The sequence below is a fragment of the Sarcophilus harrisii genome, chromosome 5 (genome assembly GCF_902635505.1).
Source record: "Sarcophilus harrisii chromosome 5, mSarHar1.11, whole genome shotgun sequence".
Classification (NCBI taxonomy): Eukaryota; Metazoa; Chordata; class Mammalia; order Dasyuromorphia; family Dasyuridae; genus Sarcophilus; species Sarcophilus harrisii.
This window is the reverse complement of record NC_045430.1, coordinates 104,340,780-104,355,723: the sequence shown is the minus strand read 5'-3', so window position 1 is coordinate 104,355,723 and position 14,944 is coordinate 104,340,780. Positions and strand designations below refer to the sequence as shown.

The following is a 14,944-nucleotide window of genomic DNA, read 5'->3' as shown; positions in this document are numbered from 1 at the left end:
CTCTGAAAGGATTTCAGAGATTCCCAGGATGCTCTGGACCAGACTTTGAGAACCCCTGCTTAGGATATGTCATAAAAGTGGACTGTTGACTCCAGAATAACAGACTTCTGTTAAAATATACATTATCTAGTAAAAGAGATGAAGTTAGCTAGTGAAGTAGGATCTACTTATTCTCATTATCATAGTATTACCCATTCACGCAGCTTGACTTAATTTATTATGCTAGTTATTTTTCATCTTAGAAAACATAAGAGTATAAGTTTTTATCCTGTAGGAGACAAGAGAAATTAAAAACCACATTCTTATTTATTTCTACATCTATTTATATTTCATAGTTATAGGTTCAGAACCAAAAGAGAGCTCTAAGGTTATTTATTCCAACCCCTTCATTTTAGGGATGAAAAAACTGGTTCCAGAATTATCAAATGAGTTGCTCAAATTCACTCAGAGAGTTTATGTGGCAATGCCATGATTTCAGCTGAGAGCTTCTGAGCTCTCAACCCAGCACTTGATCCAATGCACAATTTTACAAATGAGGAAATTGAAACTAAAACAATGGAAATGGATAAGATCATATAGCTCTCTATTAGCATGGCTCACATTCAAAGCCAGATCCCCTTCTGATTTTAAATCCAGCACTCTTTACCCTGCATACTCATAAATAGCAACAAACCCTTTTTCTCTTCTCATTAAAATCTATTAACATTTATATTATCAGATCATGTAGCAGCAGTTCCTGAGATATCATATAGGTAACATTTGAGTCATATAGTTTTTATGTACAAAGTCTTAACAGCAATGACAATCATGGCAACAATAACAGCAACCACAATAATGATACACAATAGACAAATTGAACATTTAAAGTGGCCACCAGAGGTCAGGGTACTCCAAGATGCAGAGATAACTCACTATTTCCCAATCTTTATAATTCCATTGTAAAGGAAAATATTATCTTGGTCCAGGAAATATTAAGACAAATATTTTCATATTCTTTTATATTGGCAACTATGTTGACACACATATTTAATCTTCTCAAACACTAGTTTCATCATTAATTTCCTGTTCAAAAAGTTTCAGTGACATGAAATCTAAAAATGAGTGGATTATAACCAGGTGCTAGTGAATAGACTTGAGTGAACTGCTCACAAAATCAAATCACAGATTCTTGGAATTGAAGAGTACCCCAGAGGCCATGGAAATATTTAAATATCTAGTGTAAGTCATTCAGTGAGGATTGTTCCACTATCTCACAAGGTAGTCCATTTGTACAACTCATGTTACTAGGTACTTTTTCTTTTATTCAAACTTCAATTTGTGTCTTTGCAACTTGTACTAATTGTCTTAAAGTCTTCCCTCTGGAGCCAAGTAGGACAAATCTAACCTTTCTCAGTATGCCAGACAGTCTTTCAAATGCTATTATCTTGTCACCTCTAAATATTCCTTTTCTATTTCACATATATGTGTGTGTGTTGTATATGTATGTATGTATACATGTACATACACATGTATATGTATGTGTGTCAGGTTGTTATCCTTTTCTCCAATTTTTCTCCAATGTCCTCCCTAGAGACTTATACCCAGAACTAAACACAATAGTGTTTAGTTTTCTCACTCCAAATGCTACATCTCTCGTAATGTAAGCTAAGATAGCATTACTTTTTTTTTGCTATAATGTATAATCACACAGTTTATACATCTTAAAATCCACTAAATTCCTAGTCTTTTGGGCTAAGCTTTGTCTGCTTATACATTCACCATCTAGTTCTTATGAAAATAATTTTCAAATCTAAGAATCAAACTTTACCCTTTACCCTATTCAATTTTATTATATTCAGTGCAATTTATGTTTCCAGCTTCCAAACAACTTTTTGGTTATTGATTCTCATATAACTTCATATCTGTCAACTCTGAAAATTTGACAAGCATATAATGCTTCCTAATGCCAGTTAGAATTAAGGAAAGATTCATGGAACATTCCTTTGAAAAGAGTCTTTCAAATTGACATCTACTCATTAATAGTTAATTTAAGAGTTCTACAAGTCAAGTCTCTCTGAATTCATGTATTTATATCCTCACATAGACCACATCTCTACTTTTACAGAAAGACTGTATGAAAGTTTGTTAAATACTTCTCTGAGATTCTCATTCTACCCAGTATTTCTCTGATTATAAATCTAGTTGCCCTGTCCAAAAAAAAGGAAACAAGTTAATCTGGAATGAACTGTTGTTGTTGAAGCCCTTGTGGCTTTTGGAGATGATCATAGTTTTTGTTTTCTTTTCTAAATATTCATAAAATATCCTTTAGTAGTACATTTGATTTTTGCCAAGAAACAAAGTCAAGTTCATTGGACTATAATTTGCAGAACATATTCAAACTCCTTCATTATCTGACCACAGCCTAATGGTTTTTTAAAGTCTTATCTCTTCCACTTTTGCTTAACCATAAGAGTCCTTGAGGACAAACAGATTGGTCTGTCATATGAATACAGCATGCTTATGTTAAACTTCATATACTCTTTTCAGTTTATCCAACTCTCTCTGCCTATTGAAATCCTACACATCCTTCAAGGTTCAGTTTGATTGCTATGGAATGCCACTTCTTCCATGAAAAATTTTCATATCCTGTGGCAACTTTTCACAGAGAAAGCTTTGAGTGTTTCTTAGATCACACTATGAAGAACTATTGTTCTACATTATTTGGGAGTATAAAGTGTTTATTGGATAGAAAACTAGTAAACTTTTTTCCATAAGATACATTGCATAAATTTTATATATCTCCAAAGCAATTAATATGGAAAAGTTTATAAAGTTGTTCCATTCAATTGCATTCAAATTAACAAAGTAAAAACATAATTTTACAAAATCATGAAATTCTCAAAAACATTTATTAAAGACAAAAACTCTTTGTCCAGCCTTACTCACTTTTGGAAAATAATCAAGAATTAAGTGAAAATCTGCCTCCTGATGAATTCAGAAGTTGTGCTAGTAATATTTCTATAACAGCTCATCTTTTATGGCATGCGATAAATTCATAGGGAAAGAAAATCTTTACACATTCTCAAATGCTCTAGGGTATCTGAAAGTAGTTCCCAGGATGGCCAATAAAATGTGTATATTTTTGACATGGTTGGAGTTTGGTTGGAATTGGAGTTCTTAAGAAGAATATCCAGAATCATGTAACTCTATTTTCAGATATAAATACCAAGGTAGCAACTTCTAGAAAGTTTACCTGAGAAATTCATAGCACTTGAATAATACAAAATAGTTTGAAAGGTTGTGAAATAAACTGAATGTCTGCACAGTTCCAATTTGGTTTAGTAATCTTTAATGAGAGACAACTTTCCCTATTTTAGGTTTCTAGTCTTTAGATTATGATTTTCCTATGAGCTCACAAAAGTTCTATAGAATAAAAACATAATAGGAGAGCATTACTCACATTTGCAATGGTTGAGACAAACAACATGATGACTGTGGCAATGTGGACCACAAAGATCCCGGCCAGTAGTACCAACATCTTGTCTGAGTGGAAGTTGATGAAAAGATCTCTAAAATGGAAGCACACAAAAAAGTTTATTATAAGCTCTAAGAACATAGTTTCAACATATGTTATACATATGGAATCTCAAAGCAAAAGAGGTAGGCATTCCTTCTTTCTAGGTGGTATAAGTAAATTGAACACTAACCCTGAAGACAAAAAGAACTGAATTCAAATACTATCTTCGACTGTTGAAAATTATATAACTCTAATTAAGTTGCTTAACTTCTCTTAACTTCAGTTTCCTCATCTGGCATAAGAAAACATTAACTTATCTGAGGATGACAAGGTATTTAATCAACATGGTTCTTTTGAGGATCAAACAAGATAACATGGATAAAACACTTTGCAAACTTTAAAGCACTAAGCATTTGTGTATGTTTTTCCTTTGTATTTTTTTTTTACAAAGCCCTAAGAACACCATTATATTAACTCTCCAGTAACCTAATTATTTAACTTTTTATGTAACAAATATGTATCACTTACCAAGAAAAGGAGCATAATATAATGGATAGAGAAGAGCCAGCTTCAAGATCAGGAAGACTTGGCTGACACTGATACATACAAAAGATGTAACAATGACAAAGTCTCATAACCTCTGGAAACCTAGAAACCTATATACTCTAGGCATTTAGAAAAATAATTCTAGACTAGTTTACAATCTGAATCAATAAAAGGAATTCTACACTATAAGTTGCTTACACCAATGAAATTAATTCTAGAAATACACACATGTATGCATGTGTGTCTGTATATGAGTACAGACATGTGCATGTGTGTTATATACACATGTTTTTCCTTAGGTATTTGTTACATTTATTCCATTTATTAAGGACCTACTATGTGTCAGATTTTGAAAGAGGGAGGGAGAAAGGGGGCAGAAAATTTTATGTTGATAAAGAATATATATTGTTTATATTTGAGAAGATGAAAAAATCTTTTTTTTTTAATTTTCAAAAGTACTTTGGGTAGTGAAATAAGTTCCATTTCTCATGGATATCCAGTCTCATTCCTGTTAGTGTCCTAATGTGGACACCATGGACTTTTAAGGAAATCCTTATGTGATCTTCAAAGGACATTCAACCCTTTAAGATTTTACAGATAAGGACTTGGGGAATTTAAATGGTCTGTCCCCAGGTCATATTGGTAGGTAGAATGTAACATGAGAATTGAGCCTGGATCCTTCTATATGGAACATTTGTTCCATATATCAGTTGAAGATCAATATTTGTTTCTTTAGTAGCATGTTCAAGACCCTGCAGGTTTCAGGGTGGTTCCAGTGCTATATATATATATATATATATATATAGAGAGAGAGAGAGAGAGAGAGAGAGAGAGAGAGAGAGAGAAAGGAAGATTTACAAATATGATTCCTCAGTGAAGTACAAGAGTCAAGAGGAATGTCCTCTTTTGTTTTTCTACCACTTCAGTCTTAAATAATTATAAATCCACAATGCCAGCTCAGTGGTTTGATGATATATTTATCACCTATTTCCCTCTAGCATTATTTTGCTCATGCTTTCAGGCTATGAATGCTTCAGCTCAGTGACAGATGGTTTGGGTCCAGAGGACTGTATTTGGGCTCCTGGTTTATAAGAACTTGTACTGGATACTTTTGCCATGTAGGTGACAGTAGCATACAAACTTTGAAATTGTGGATGACTTTTAAAAAGTACATACTCCAGTATAAAAAAAATCAACACAGAGAGCAGAAAGATAGAAAACTAACAGAAAAAGGAAGAATGGAAAAGCTAACCCAGTAAAATTGCATAGATAGATGAAAATCTTCATCTACTCATCTGAGCATTTGTAGAGAGAACAAATGAAAAACAGAGGCAATAAGTATATTCTGCTATGACTTAAGAGATAAGCAGGTAAGGAAATCTGTCCTGGAAATTGTTGGTTACCAAAGAGATGTTTTGCCCTACCCAAAGGAGTTAAAGTAATACATATACTTGTATGTAGAGGGAGTGATAATATGGTGTCATAACCTAGATAGAGTGTGTGTGCAAATGCCATCTAAAAGGTGGGAGACCATTAATTATGCACTTGTCCCACTTTTTTCTGGTTCTACTTCATTTGATTGAAGCTTTACATGTGCCTGAGACATTTCCACTCAGAACAAAGTTTTATTGGAGTAGAGGGCTATATAATCCCAACTCTTTTAAGGTACACTGCTTTATTCCCCAAAGCTTCAAAAGAGAACTTATTAAGGGCACCTATACTATTATTGTCCAGGGATTACAAGCAATGACTGGATTCTACTTTCTCACTATCTTTCACCATCACCAGACCAGAGCAGTGGCATTCTCCACAGTGTAAGATTATTTCCTAGAACTTTGTCCAATTGGTCTATGAATGATATGAGCTAGTTTATACTGCTTCCTCTAAAGGAGAAAGAATTTGGTGCTTTCCAGGACTGTCATTAATAAATCTTTCCTTATTTTCAGCTTAATTTTTCTTTTACTCTGCTCCATTCCATTACTCTAAGGTTTTCTTCAATGGTATAATTTTTTTTTAAATTGTATGGAAGTTTCCATTTCAAGTAGGATGGTTGATACCTGTCACTGACTTCTCATTTAACCCAAGAACCAGTTATTCAAGCATCACTTTCCTCCATGAATAAAATGAGAATAATAATAACTGGGCATGTTCTGGTTCTTAAAACTATTGTGAGCATAAAGGAAACTGTGTGTAGTAAAGCACTTTGGATATCTTAGAAACTGGCATTTTGCCCGGTGTTCCCCCTCATGTCAGTGACAGAAGGGAGGCAATAAGCAATATGAATTCTATGATAGAAAAAAAAAATCCTGACTTTAGCCCAATCTGGGGTCCTGCCCTTCATTCCCTGGCCAAATTCACAGTCATACAAAGATAGGTTTGATTACACAGAAGATGCAATTCAAGGGATGATAGATTTTTAACTAGTTCTTCTATTTAATCTTCCTAAATCCCCTTAAGGATTTTTTCCCCTCTTCCTTCATTTACAAATACTTTCCCTCTAAATATGGAAAGCCTTTCTAAAGGCTTTTTCTATTCAAATGTGAATAGAATATTCCACATACAACCAACTATAAATTTCTTCTTATAGGCAGTCTATTCATAATATAGCAACCCTTTCTTTCCCCTTTAATTGCTTTTTCTACATTTTAAAATCATATCTGATTTATTTTTCCCCTTCTCATTCTCACTTTCAGTTTTGGTGAATTAAACTTTCCAAAGCATCTCCCTTCCTAATGACCATCCACACTGACTAATCCATAGCTTCCTATATTACTTTTGATCTAAACCACAACCCAATCTGTTCATTATTCATTGCACTTACCAATTGCATTGGCTGGGAGAGTGGGTGGGGTAGTAAGAGGAAAAAACAACATCCTTTCATCTCATTCTGTGATGCTGCACTATCTTTCCTTCTTTTCAAAGAGAAAAAAGTCAGGGAACATAGCCTGCTCTTAGTTTATGGATACTTTTTTTTATTCATTTTGATTTGATTTTTTGGCTACTCCATACAGTCAAAAGTGGGTGGGGATCACTTGGCTAGAGAAATGACAAGAATTACCTACAACATTTTTTTTTTTTTGTCTTCTTTTCTCCTCCATCTAATTGCAGGTAAAATTAAAGTGGACCAGATTTTTTTTTAATTAGAGTGTATATTGAGGTGGTCATTATTTTTACTGATCCACTCCCAAACCTTTGAGTCTCTGCCCCATTGCTACTTACTCAGTCTACTAAAAGACACACACACACACACCATAGCACCACAGCATTGTGTGTTATGGTATGGCAGAAGGTGGAAAAGAAAACTAAGCTTAGATGACCTCTAGCTAAAAGAGAACACAGCAGTTCAGAATAAATAGCTGAAATAGAATATAAATTGATGGTAATACACTCCAACCTCAGGATCTAAAGCCCAATATTTGTAAATCTGTTTTGGGGAGAGACTCATTTCCAGTGCTGTCAACTACTGCTTATCCTCAAGATATTTTGAAAATAGTATTTTTTTTGCATATTAGAATTGGAATATTGTAGCTATTGGTGGTAAACATGGTTGTAAACATAAATTAGCCTTACATTATGACTTGTCATATAATAATTTGCATTCCCCTATCACTACCACCACCACACCATATTTTGTCTATATAGTAGAAATTTCAAGCATATTGTCAACTGCTATTAAAATGCATCAACTATTGCCCAAGTTTGATAACTGAAACCCATCAATAGAGGCTAACAGTAAAACGGTATGGTTTGATTCTCCTGGCTCTAATCTTAAACCTATAGTTTAAAGTAAATCATGTAACCTCCTAGTCCTATTTCCTCAAGGACAAAATAAGGGATTCAAACTAGATTAGCTCCAAGGCCCCCTCTCACTTGCCAGGTGAATCCAGGATATAGATGAGAGGTAAAAAGATAGGTATGTAGATGGACAAAGATAGAAAGACAAATATGTATTGTTGTTATGTATTTCAAGCAGTAAACAATTGACTTGCTGCTCTATTCCAATGGACTTAATCTTAATCTAAAATATTTAATGGGTTAAAACCTAACAATCATTCCAGGTATCACCCATTATAATTTTCATTTCTGGCTCTATGTGACAGTCTAGATGCAGACAGAAGAAACATTCTTCTCTTCCACCTACCTATAAACTTCATGGACCATAGATTTAGAGTTGGAAGGAACTTTCGAATTTATCTAGTCTAAAATCCTCATTTTCAATTTAAAGAAGTGTGTGTGTGTGTGTGTGTGTGTGTGTGTGGTGTATGTTTGAAGAAATTAAGGCTAAATGAGGTAAAATGATTTGCTCACAGTAATACAAAAAAAGCATAATCAATGTCTGAACACAGACTTAGATCCAATTCCATTTTTACTCATAAAAACTTTCAAAAAAAAAAGAAAGAAAAGAAAAGAAATCCTAAACATTGAAACATTGTCATACTGCCTGTATCTTCAATTTGGTGTCTTCAATTTGCAAATCACTTAAAAACTATTATCTGAATTGAATGGATTACTGTTTTGATATGGGGTAAATTTATCACTGTTCTGTAGAGTAAGGACTGATCCCCTTTTCCTTTTTGTAATGAGCATCCTTTTAGAAATACAAGTGCTAGAAAATCTTTAATAGAGGAGGTATGAACCAGATTAAATTGAAAGGCTTGAATGTGATTTCTAAATTGAGGATCTGAGAATCACTTTCCAAAATAGTGTGGAATGTAAACTACTTTAGGTCAGGGATTATTTCTAATTTTTTGCTATGTTTTTGCATTCCCAGATGTTGGGTGCATCTGGATTAGGGAGAGATTTGAGGCAGATCTTGGTGATTGGATAGTCATCATTCCTGCCCTTTTCCCCCAGAAAAGCCTGTATTTTCCAGATCACTGGGAAAATGGCCGAATGTTTTGTGGTGTAACCAGATCCAGGATGCTTGTCTGAAAGATGTTCTGTAAAAAAGGACTGTGAGGCAATCCTGTGCCATCTTGTACAGAGAAAATTCCAGTTTCTCCACCCTTGCTTTCATCTTAGAGATTCTCTCCCACTTTCACATGAATCATGGAAATTACAGCTAAGTTGGAATATCCCTGTGATGTCATATAGTCATTTCATCTTCTCCCTTCTCCTCCCCTCTGCCAATTCCTGACCATTTTTCCCCTCAGGGCGTAGTCCACACGATTTTTTTAATAATTTTTTTTTTTTTTTACTTTAGAAGCCATTTTTCTCACTTCTCCACTCTATCCCAGGACTCCTATTTTTTTTAAAGCCATATACAAATAATTATTCTACCTGCCTTCCCACTATTCCTACCACCGTTCAATAAATTCAGTTCAATTCAAAAAGCTTTTTATACCTCTATCCAGAACCCCAGACATGCTTCTGGATTCTGTAAATACAAAGACACCTAGTAGAACTCTACCCTTTCCCTGGGACCTTGTACTTCAAGAATTTGTCTTCTAATTAGGAACCTAGATAGGCTGATTTAGAAGTACTTTCTCAAAAAATTTAATATCTAAAGAAAACAGGGTGAAAAAAATGGATAGTTATATATTCTCCCACTTGGACTACTCTAAAAGTCACTTGGCAGATCTTTCTTCTATCTCTATCTGTCTGTATCTATTCTTCTGTCTCTAATCCATTCTCTACACAGCTGCCAAAATAATGTCAGGACACAGATCTGTGTTTGTCATTCCCTTGCTCAAAAAATTTTGATGGCTCCCTATTATCTTTTAACTGAGCAATCAAGGGCACTCCACAAACTAAGTCCTACCTATTCCATATTATTCTCCTTCAAGTAATATATGTTCCATCCATATTAAACTAACAGTCATTCCCCATATTCAGCATTCCAATTCCTGCAGTGGTATTTACACATGCTACCCTCCATGCTTAGAATGCATTCATTCATCCTCTTGCTCTTTCACAACTTTTTTTCTTCTTTCAAGATCCAACTCAGGTATCTTCTGTTCTGGGGGCCTCTCTTCCTATCCCCTCTCCCTCCACCTCCTCCAGTTGCTATAACTCTGTATCTACTTATCCATATTTACTTCTCTGAATACTTGTAGTATTACTGTAGAATATAACCTTCTTGAGGGCAGAGATTGTTTTTGTTTTATCATAGTACACACAGGGACCTTTCATGTGTTCAGTAGCTACTTAATAATGTGCCCTGAATTGAATCCTTTCCATTGTAACCCTGTAGGAAACACAATTTAGTCCATAATGGAAAAAGAACAAATAGCTAACAGGAAAGAAATCATGAAGAGTCTGATGAAAACGCCAAGCAAATTCTCTTTAGATTATATAAATTCACTGAGCCAATGAATTTCTTTAAATGCAAAATAACAGAACTTTAGGTCTTCATCTGATTTAATCCCAATTCAAAATAAGAAAACTCAGGCCCAAGCATCTTGACCAAGATTACCCAATGAATTAACATTAGCAATTCTTCTTTCTTTCCCAATAGCATAATTAAAAGTGCCCCAGATTTAGAGGCAAGAAACTGAGTTCAGGGTTTGCTAGTAAATATTTAACTGGATCTCCAAAAAAAAAGAAAAATATTGTGCAAAGCACATTTTTAAGTTTAATTTGCATAAACTTTTCTTCCACCTCTTTATTAAGTCTAGACAATCAGCAAAACAGCAAAGCAAGCCTTGCTTTGTAGCCTTTGCCAATTTATGAGATGCAGATACTCACAATGAAAATTTAACAACCAGATCTCAAGAGGTGATGCAAATTGGCTTCAGCAAATCATTGCCTTAGTTCTAATGTTTCCTCAAACATTCATTATGTGTGAACATAGGCAAATCAGCTGAGTTTTGATAGTTTCAGTTTTCTCATCTGTAAAATAGGGATCAAACCCATAGGGTTATTGTGAGAAAAATGCTTTGTGTTATCACAATATCTATCATACATGTCCAATAATTTGTATTATAATAAAAGAGAAAAGGCAGTATTTTATGTTGGACTTAATTTCTGTCAAATGTTTTATAAAAGATGGAAATCTGAAAATCCCTCCAACAATCTGGTAAATCCACTAACCTATTTGATGAAATTATAAGGCAGACTTTTGTAGGAAGCAGCTAAGTAATACTATAGAAGACTAAGCCCAAAGTCAGAAAAAAATTAGTTTTAAATCTAACCTCAGACACTTACTGGACAAGTCACTTGACTTGCATTTGTCTCAGTTTCCTCTTCTATAAAATGAGAATAATAATAGTACTTGCCTTTCAGGTTATTGAGAGGATCAAATGAGATAATAATTTCACAGTACTTAGCATAGTATCTGGCCTTTAGTAAGTGCTGCATAAATGTTAGCTATAATAAAATCATTATTATTACCTCACATGGCAATAGATGCATGCTGACTTCATGTGGAAAGGACATTGGGTACTCCATTGTCCCATAACTGATGCTGTTCTAACATGATTGACACCTGAGAGTTAATGGGGATAAATAAACTCAAATTGCTCAGGAGTTCTGATCACCAGCATACCTTATGAATTTAAAATAAACTAAAATGACATATATTAGGAGGCTACTGAAGCCTCCATGTTAACAATAAAAGAATTCCAAAAGGTAGAATTTGGCCTTATTTGATGTGTGGATAGTCTTTGGAGCATCACCTTTTAAAATTCATTTTAAAAAAAACTATGTTCAAGTACTCTATTTGGGCACTTTACTGATCCATCTTACAAATGCTTGTTTGTAACTCTTTTCTGTGAATTCCTATGTATATTTGTTTGTTTGGGGGCACTTAACTCTCTTATGCTAACTTCTTTTCATTAAAAATCAAAGAATATGTATGAATGTATATGTGTATTTAGTAGAGTCAGTGTATACATATACATATTAAAAACTATATATATATATAAATGATTTCTGGAAAATGCTGAATTCTAAGTATCAGTTAATTTATTATTTTATCCATCCTCATATACATTCCATTTTACAATATGTATAACTTATGGCAGATAAAAAACTTTTGACAATATAAGACAAAGATTGTTTTCTCAGACCCCTCACAATCATCTTCCATATTCTCGATTAAATGATACTGTAGTCCTTTATAATATCAGGGTTAATTCACATTGTTCTTCCTTCTGTCATCAGTCTATAATGACTTCACAGATCACTCAAACTCTCCCTTTCTCTGATGAAAGACCTGATACTTTCTCTAATGGATAAGAAGAGATGAAAGACTAAGCAACTGCTCCTTATCATTTAGCTGCCTCATCACTACCCTAATTTGCCAAGTTTCTCTATTCTATATTCTCTAGATGTAGCAGAAAGTATACTGGATTTATAAGCAGAAGACTTGGATTTGTGTCTTGGCTCTGCACCCCACAAACCAGTTGTCTTTGTACAAGATACTTTCAAACCCCTGAGTTTATATTCTTCTCTCTCAAATGAGAGGCTTAGATATAGATCCCTTTCAATCCAAGTAGTTAGTGAGTTACTCCATCTAACTCTAGAATTCCCTTAACCCTCTAAGAAAACTATTGTTTAACACAGAAAAAAATCAACAACAACAATTTCCTCTCTTTCTTAAGTTAGACTTTTCCATCAAAGAAAAACAGATGGTAATTGAACACAGAGGGAACAAAGGAAATGCTCCTTCATGAGAAGGGAAAGATAAAGTTCACTGCTCTAGTTGTGGAAAAATAAATGCAACATTAGCAGTGGGTTACTGTGTAAGGAAAGGGCTATGTACTAAATGAGTTCTCAACTGAAGTTTCAGTGTAACTGGTATTGCTTCATACCAGGTATAGTTTCTCTTCCAAATCGTGTTTGCAAATAGAAAGAGAAAACTCCATTTATTTTTCCATGGGAGAGAGCATAATGTCCATTTGTTTTTGAAAGCCTGGTGTTTGGGGTAGCGGTATGGCTATTATTGTCCAGTTGGGACTGAACTTTTTAAACAACAGAACTGTAAAAATAAAAATCTGCATTTGAGACAGCCAAAATAAAAGTGGTCTGTGGGCTTCAGTGAAAACAACTGGTTCTTTCATGGGTTTGGGAATGCTTCCCCAGAAAAGAGGCTACATGCTAGGATTGTTGTGGGAAGAGTGGCTTTTATCTGGCATCAACATCCACTATCATGAGACTGGAATGAAGACATAGAAAAAATGCATGAGGGAAGAAACATAGGACTGGAAATCCAGAGGTTTTGCGCTGGAAGAGATCATTCAGTCCAAGCCCTTCTTTTTTTTTTTTTTTTTTTTTACAGTTGAGGAAGCTAAACAGATGTGAAGTTGCCCGCCCTATATCACATGGTTAGTAAATCACAGAACTGAAGATGGAAGCCAAGTTTTCTAACTCTAAACCAAGGTCATTTTCTACTATAAATCAGGTTGAGTTACGAGCCTAACTCTGCTAATGACTAGATAGTTGAGCTGAATAAATCCATCAATGAATATTTAAGAGCTTCCTAGGTATTAAATTAGATAACTAGGTGATAAAGTGGATAAAGTGTCAAGTTCAGCCTCAAATCTAGCTGTGTGATCCTGAGCAAGTCACTTCACCCTATTTGATTCAGTCTCCTCATCTGTTAAATGAACTGTAGTAGGAAATGGCAAACCACTTCAGTATCTTTGCCAAGAAAACCCCAAATGGGGTCACAAAGAGACAGACACAACTGAAAACAAATAAACAGCTGAGACTTAAAGGAAACCAGAAAGGTCAATAGTCAGCCATCTCTAGAAGTAAATCATTTCACCTCTCTATGTTTTATCATTTGTAAAATAAGGCTGTTGGATTAGAATCAGAGATTCTTAAATATGGGGATTATGGACCCTTTTGGAAATCTGATGAAATTTATAGACATTTTCTCAGGATGATTTTAAGTACATAAAATAAAATACATAAGATTGCAAATAAAACCAATTACATTGAAATCCAGCCATCAAAACAAAATCAAGGAATAAACCATAGGGTAAGAATGCCTGAAATAGATGATTTCTTAGGTTTCTTCCTTATATTCTAATATTCCATGATTTTGTCGCCAGTGAATGAAAACTGAAGGCCCACACCCATAATGCTTCATAGCATGCTAGCTAGGAACAAAAAAGAACAATGGTAATAAACATTATTTTTGAAAATGTTCCCAGAGAGAGTAAGCACATTTTAGGAAATCTTAGGTCTTCCTTGTTTTTCCACCCACCACCCTCCATCTGGATCTCTTTCCCTTTCCCATCCATTTCATTATTATATTGTGGAAACTCTGAAATAGCATGAGCAAAAACTTAGGTGGACACAGAATTCTAAAGCAACATCATCAACCTCAGAGAAACAATAGGACATAGAATACAAATATTTCTCCTGTGGGAAGAGGTAAGCAAATACTCCATAGTGCTTCCTACAACAGAAGTATCCAGGCAGGCAAGAGATCTTACAAGAAGGATCTGCCAAGAGTAAGGGAAGACAGAACAAAAATAAGATGTGCCCAAGCTAAGGTCCCAACAAATCCTAGCTCATTTTGGTGAGGTTGACAGGAGATGACTACCATATGTCATGTTTTCTGCAGGTTGTTCTGGAATTCTGCTCCTTCTTTTTTATCTCTTCCCCCATTCTACCTTCAACCCCAGTATTCAAAACAAAGAAAATAATTCTTATTAGTGCTCAGGATTTTTGAGCCAGAAAACATTTGATAGGTCATCTTAACTCAGTTCTCTCATTTTGTATTTGAGTATCCTGAAACCCAGAAAGTTGTAAACTTAGTTGTTGTAAAACATAAACAGTTGTAAAAGTCATAAACATTTATTAAGATCTTACTATGTGACAACGTCTGGGCTAAGTGCTAGGGATATAACTATAAACAAAAAAGAAAGATAATTTCTGCCTTCAAGGAGCTTATTGTCTAATAAATGGGAAGAGAACACATAAGTGACTTGCCCATGGTCATTCATCAAA

At 34.4% G+C, this 14,944-nt stretch overlaps 1 protein-coding gene across 1 annotated transcript in view; it reads right to left on the bottom strand.

The window, feature by feature from the left end:
• Positions 1 to 14,944, bottom strand: part of EMP1 (epithelial membrane protein 1) — a 31,463-nt gene that overhangs the window by 8,578 nt on the left and 7,941 nt on the right. The window contains exon 2 of the mRNA XM_003771265.4: positions 3,440 to 3,548. Within this exon, the coding sequence (XP_003771313.1) occupies positions 3,440 to 3,517 (78 nt within the window). The 5' untranslated portion in view covers positions 3,518 to 3,548. The remainder of the gene's footprint in view (positions 1 to 3,439; positions 3,549 to 14,944) is intronic.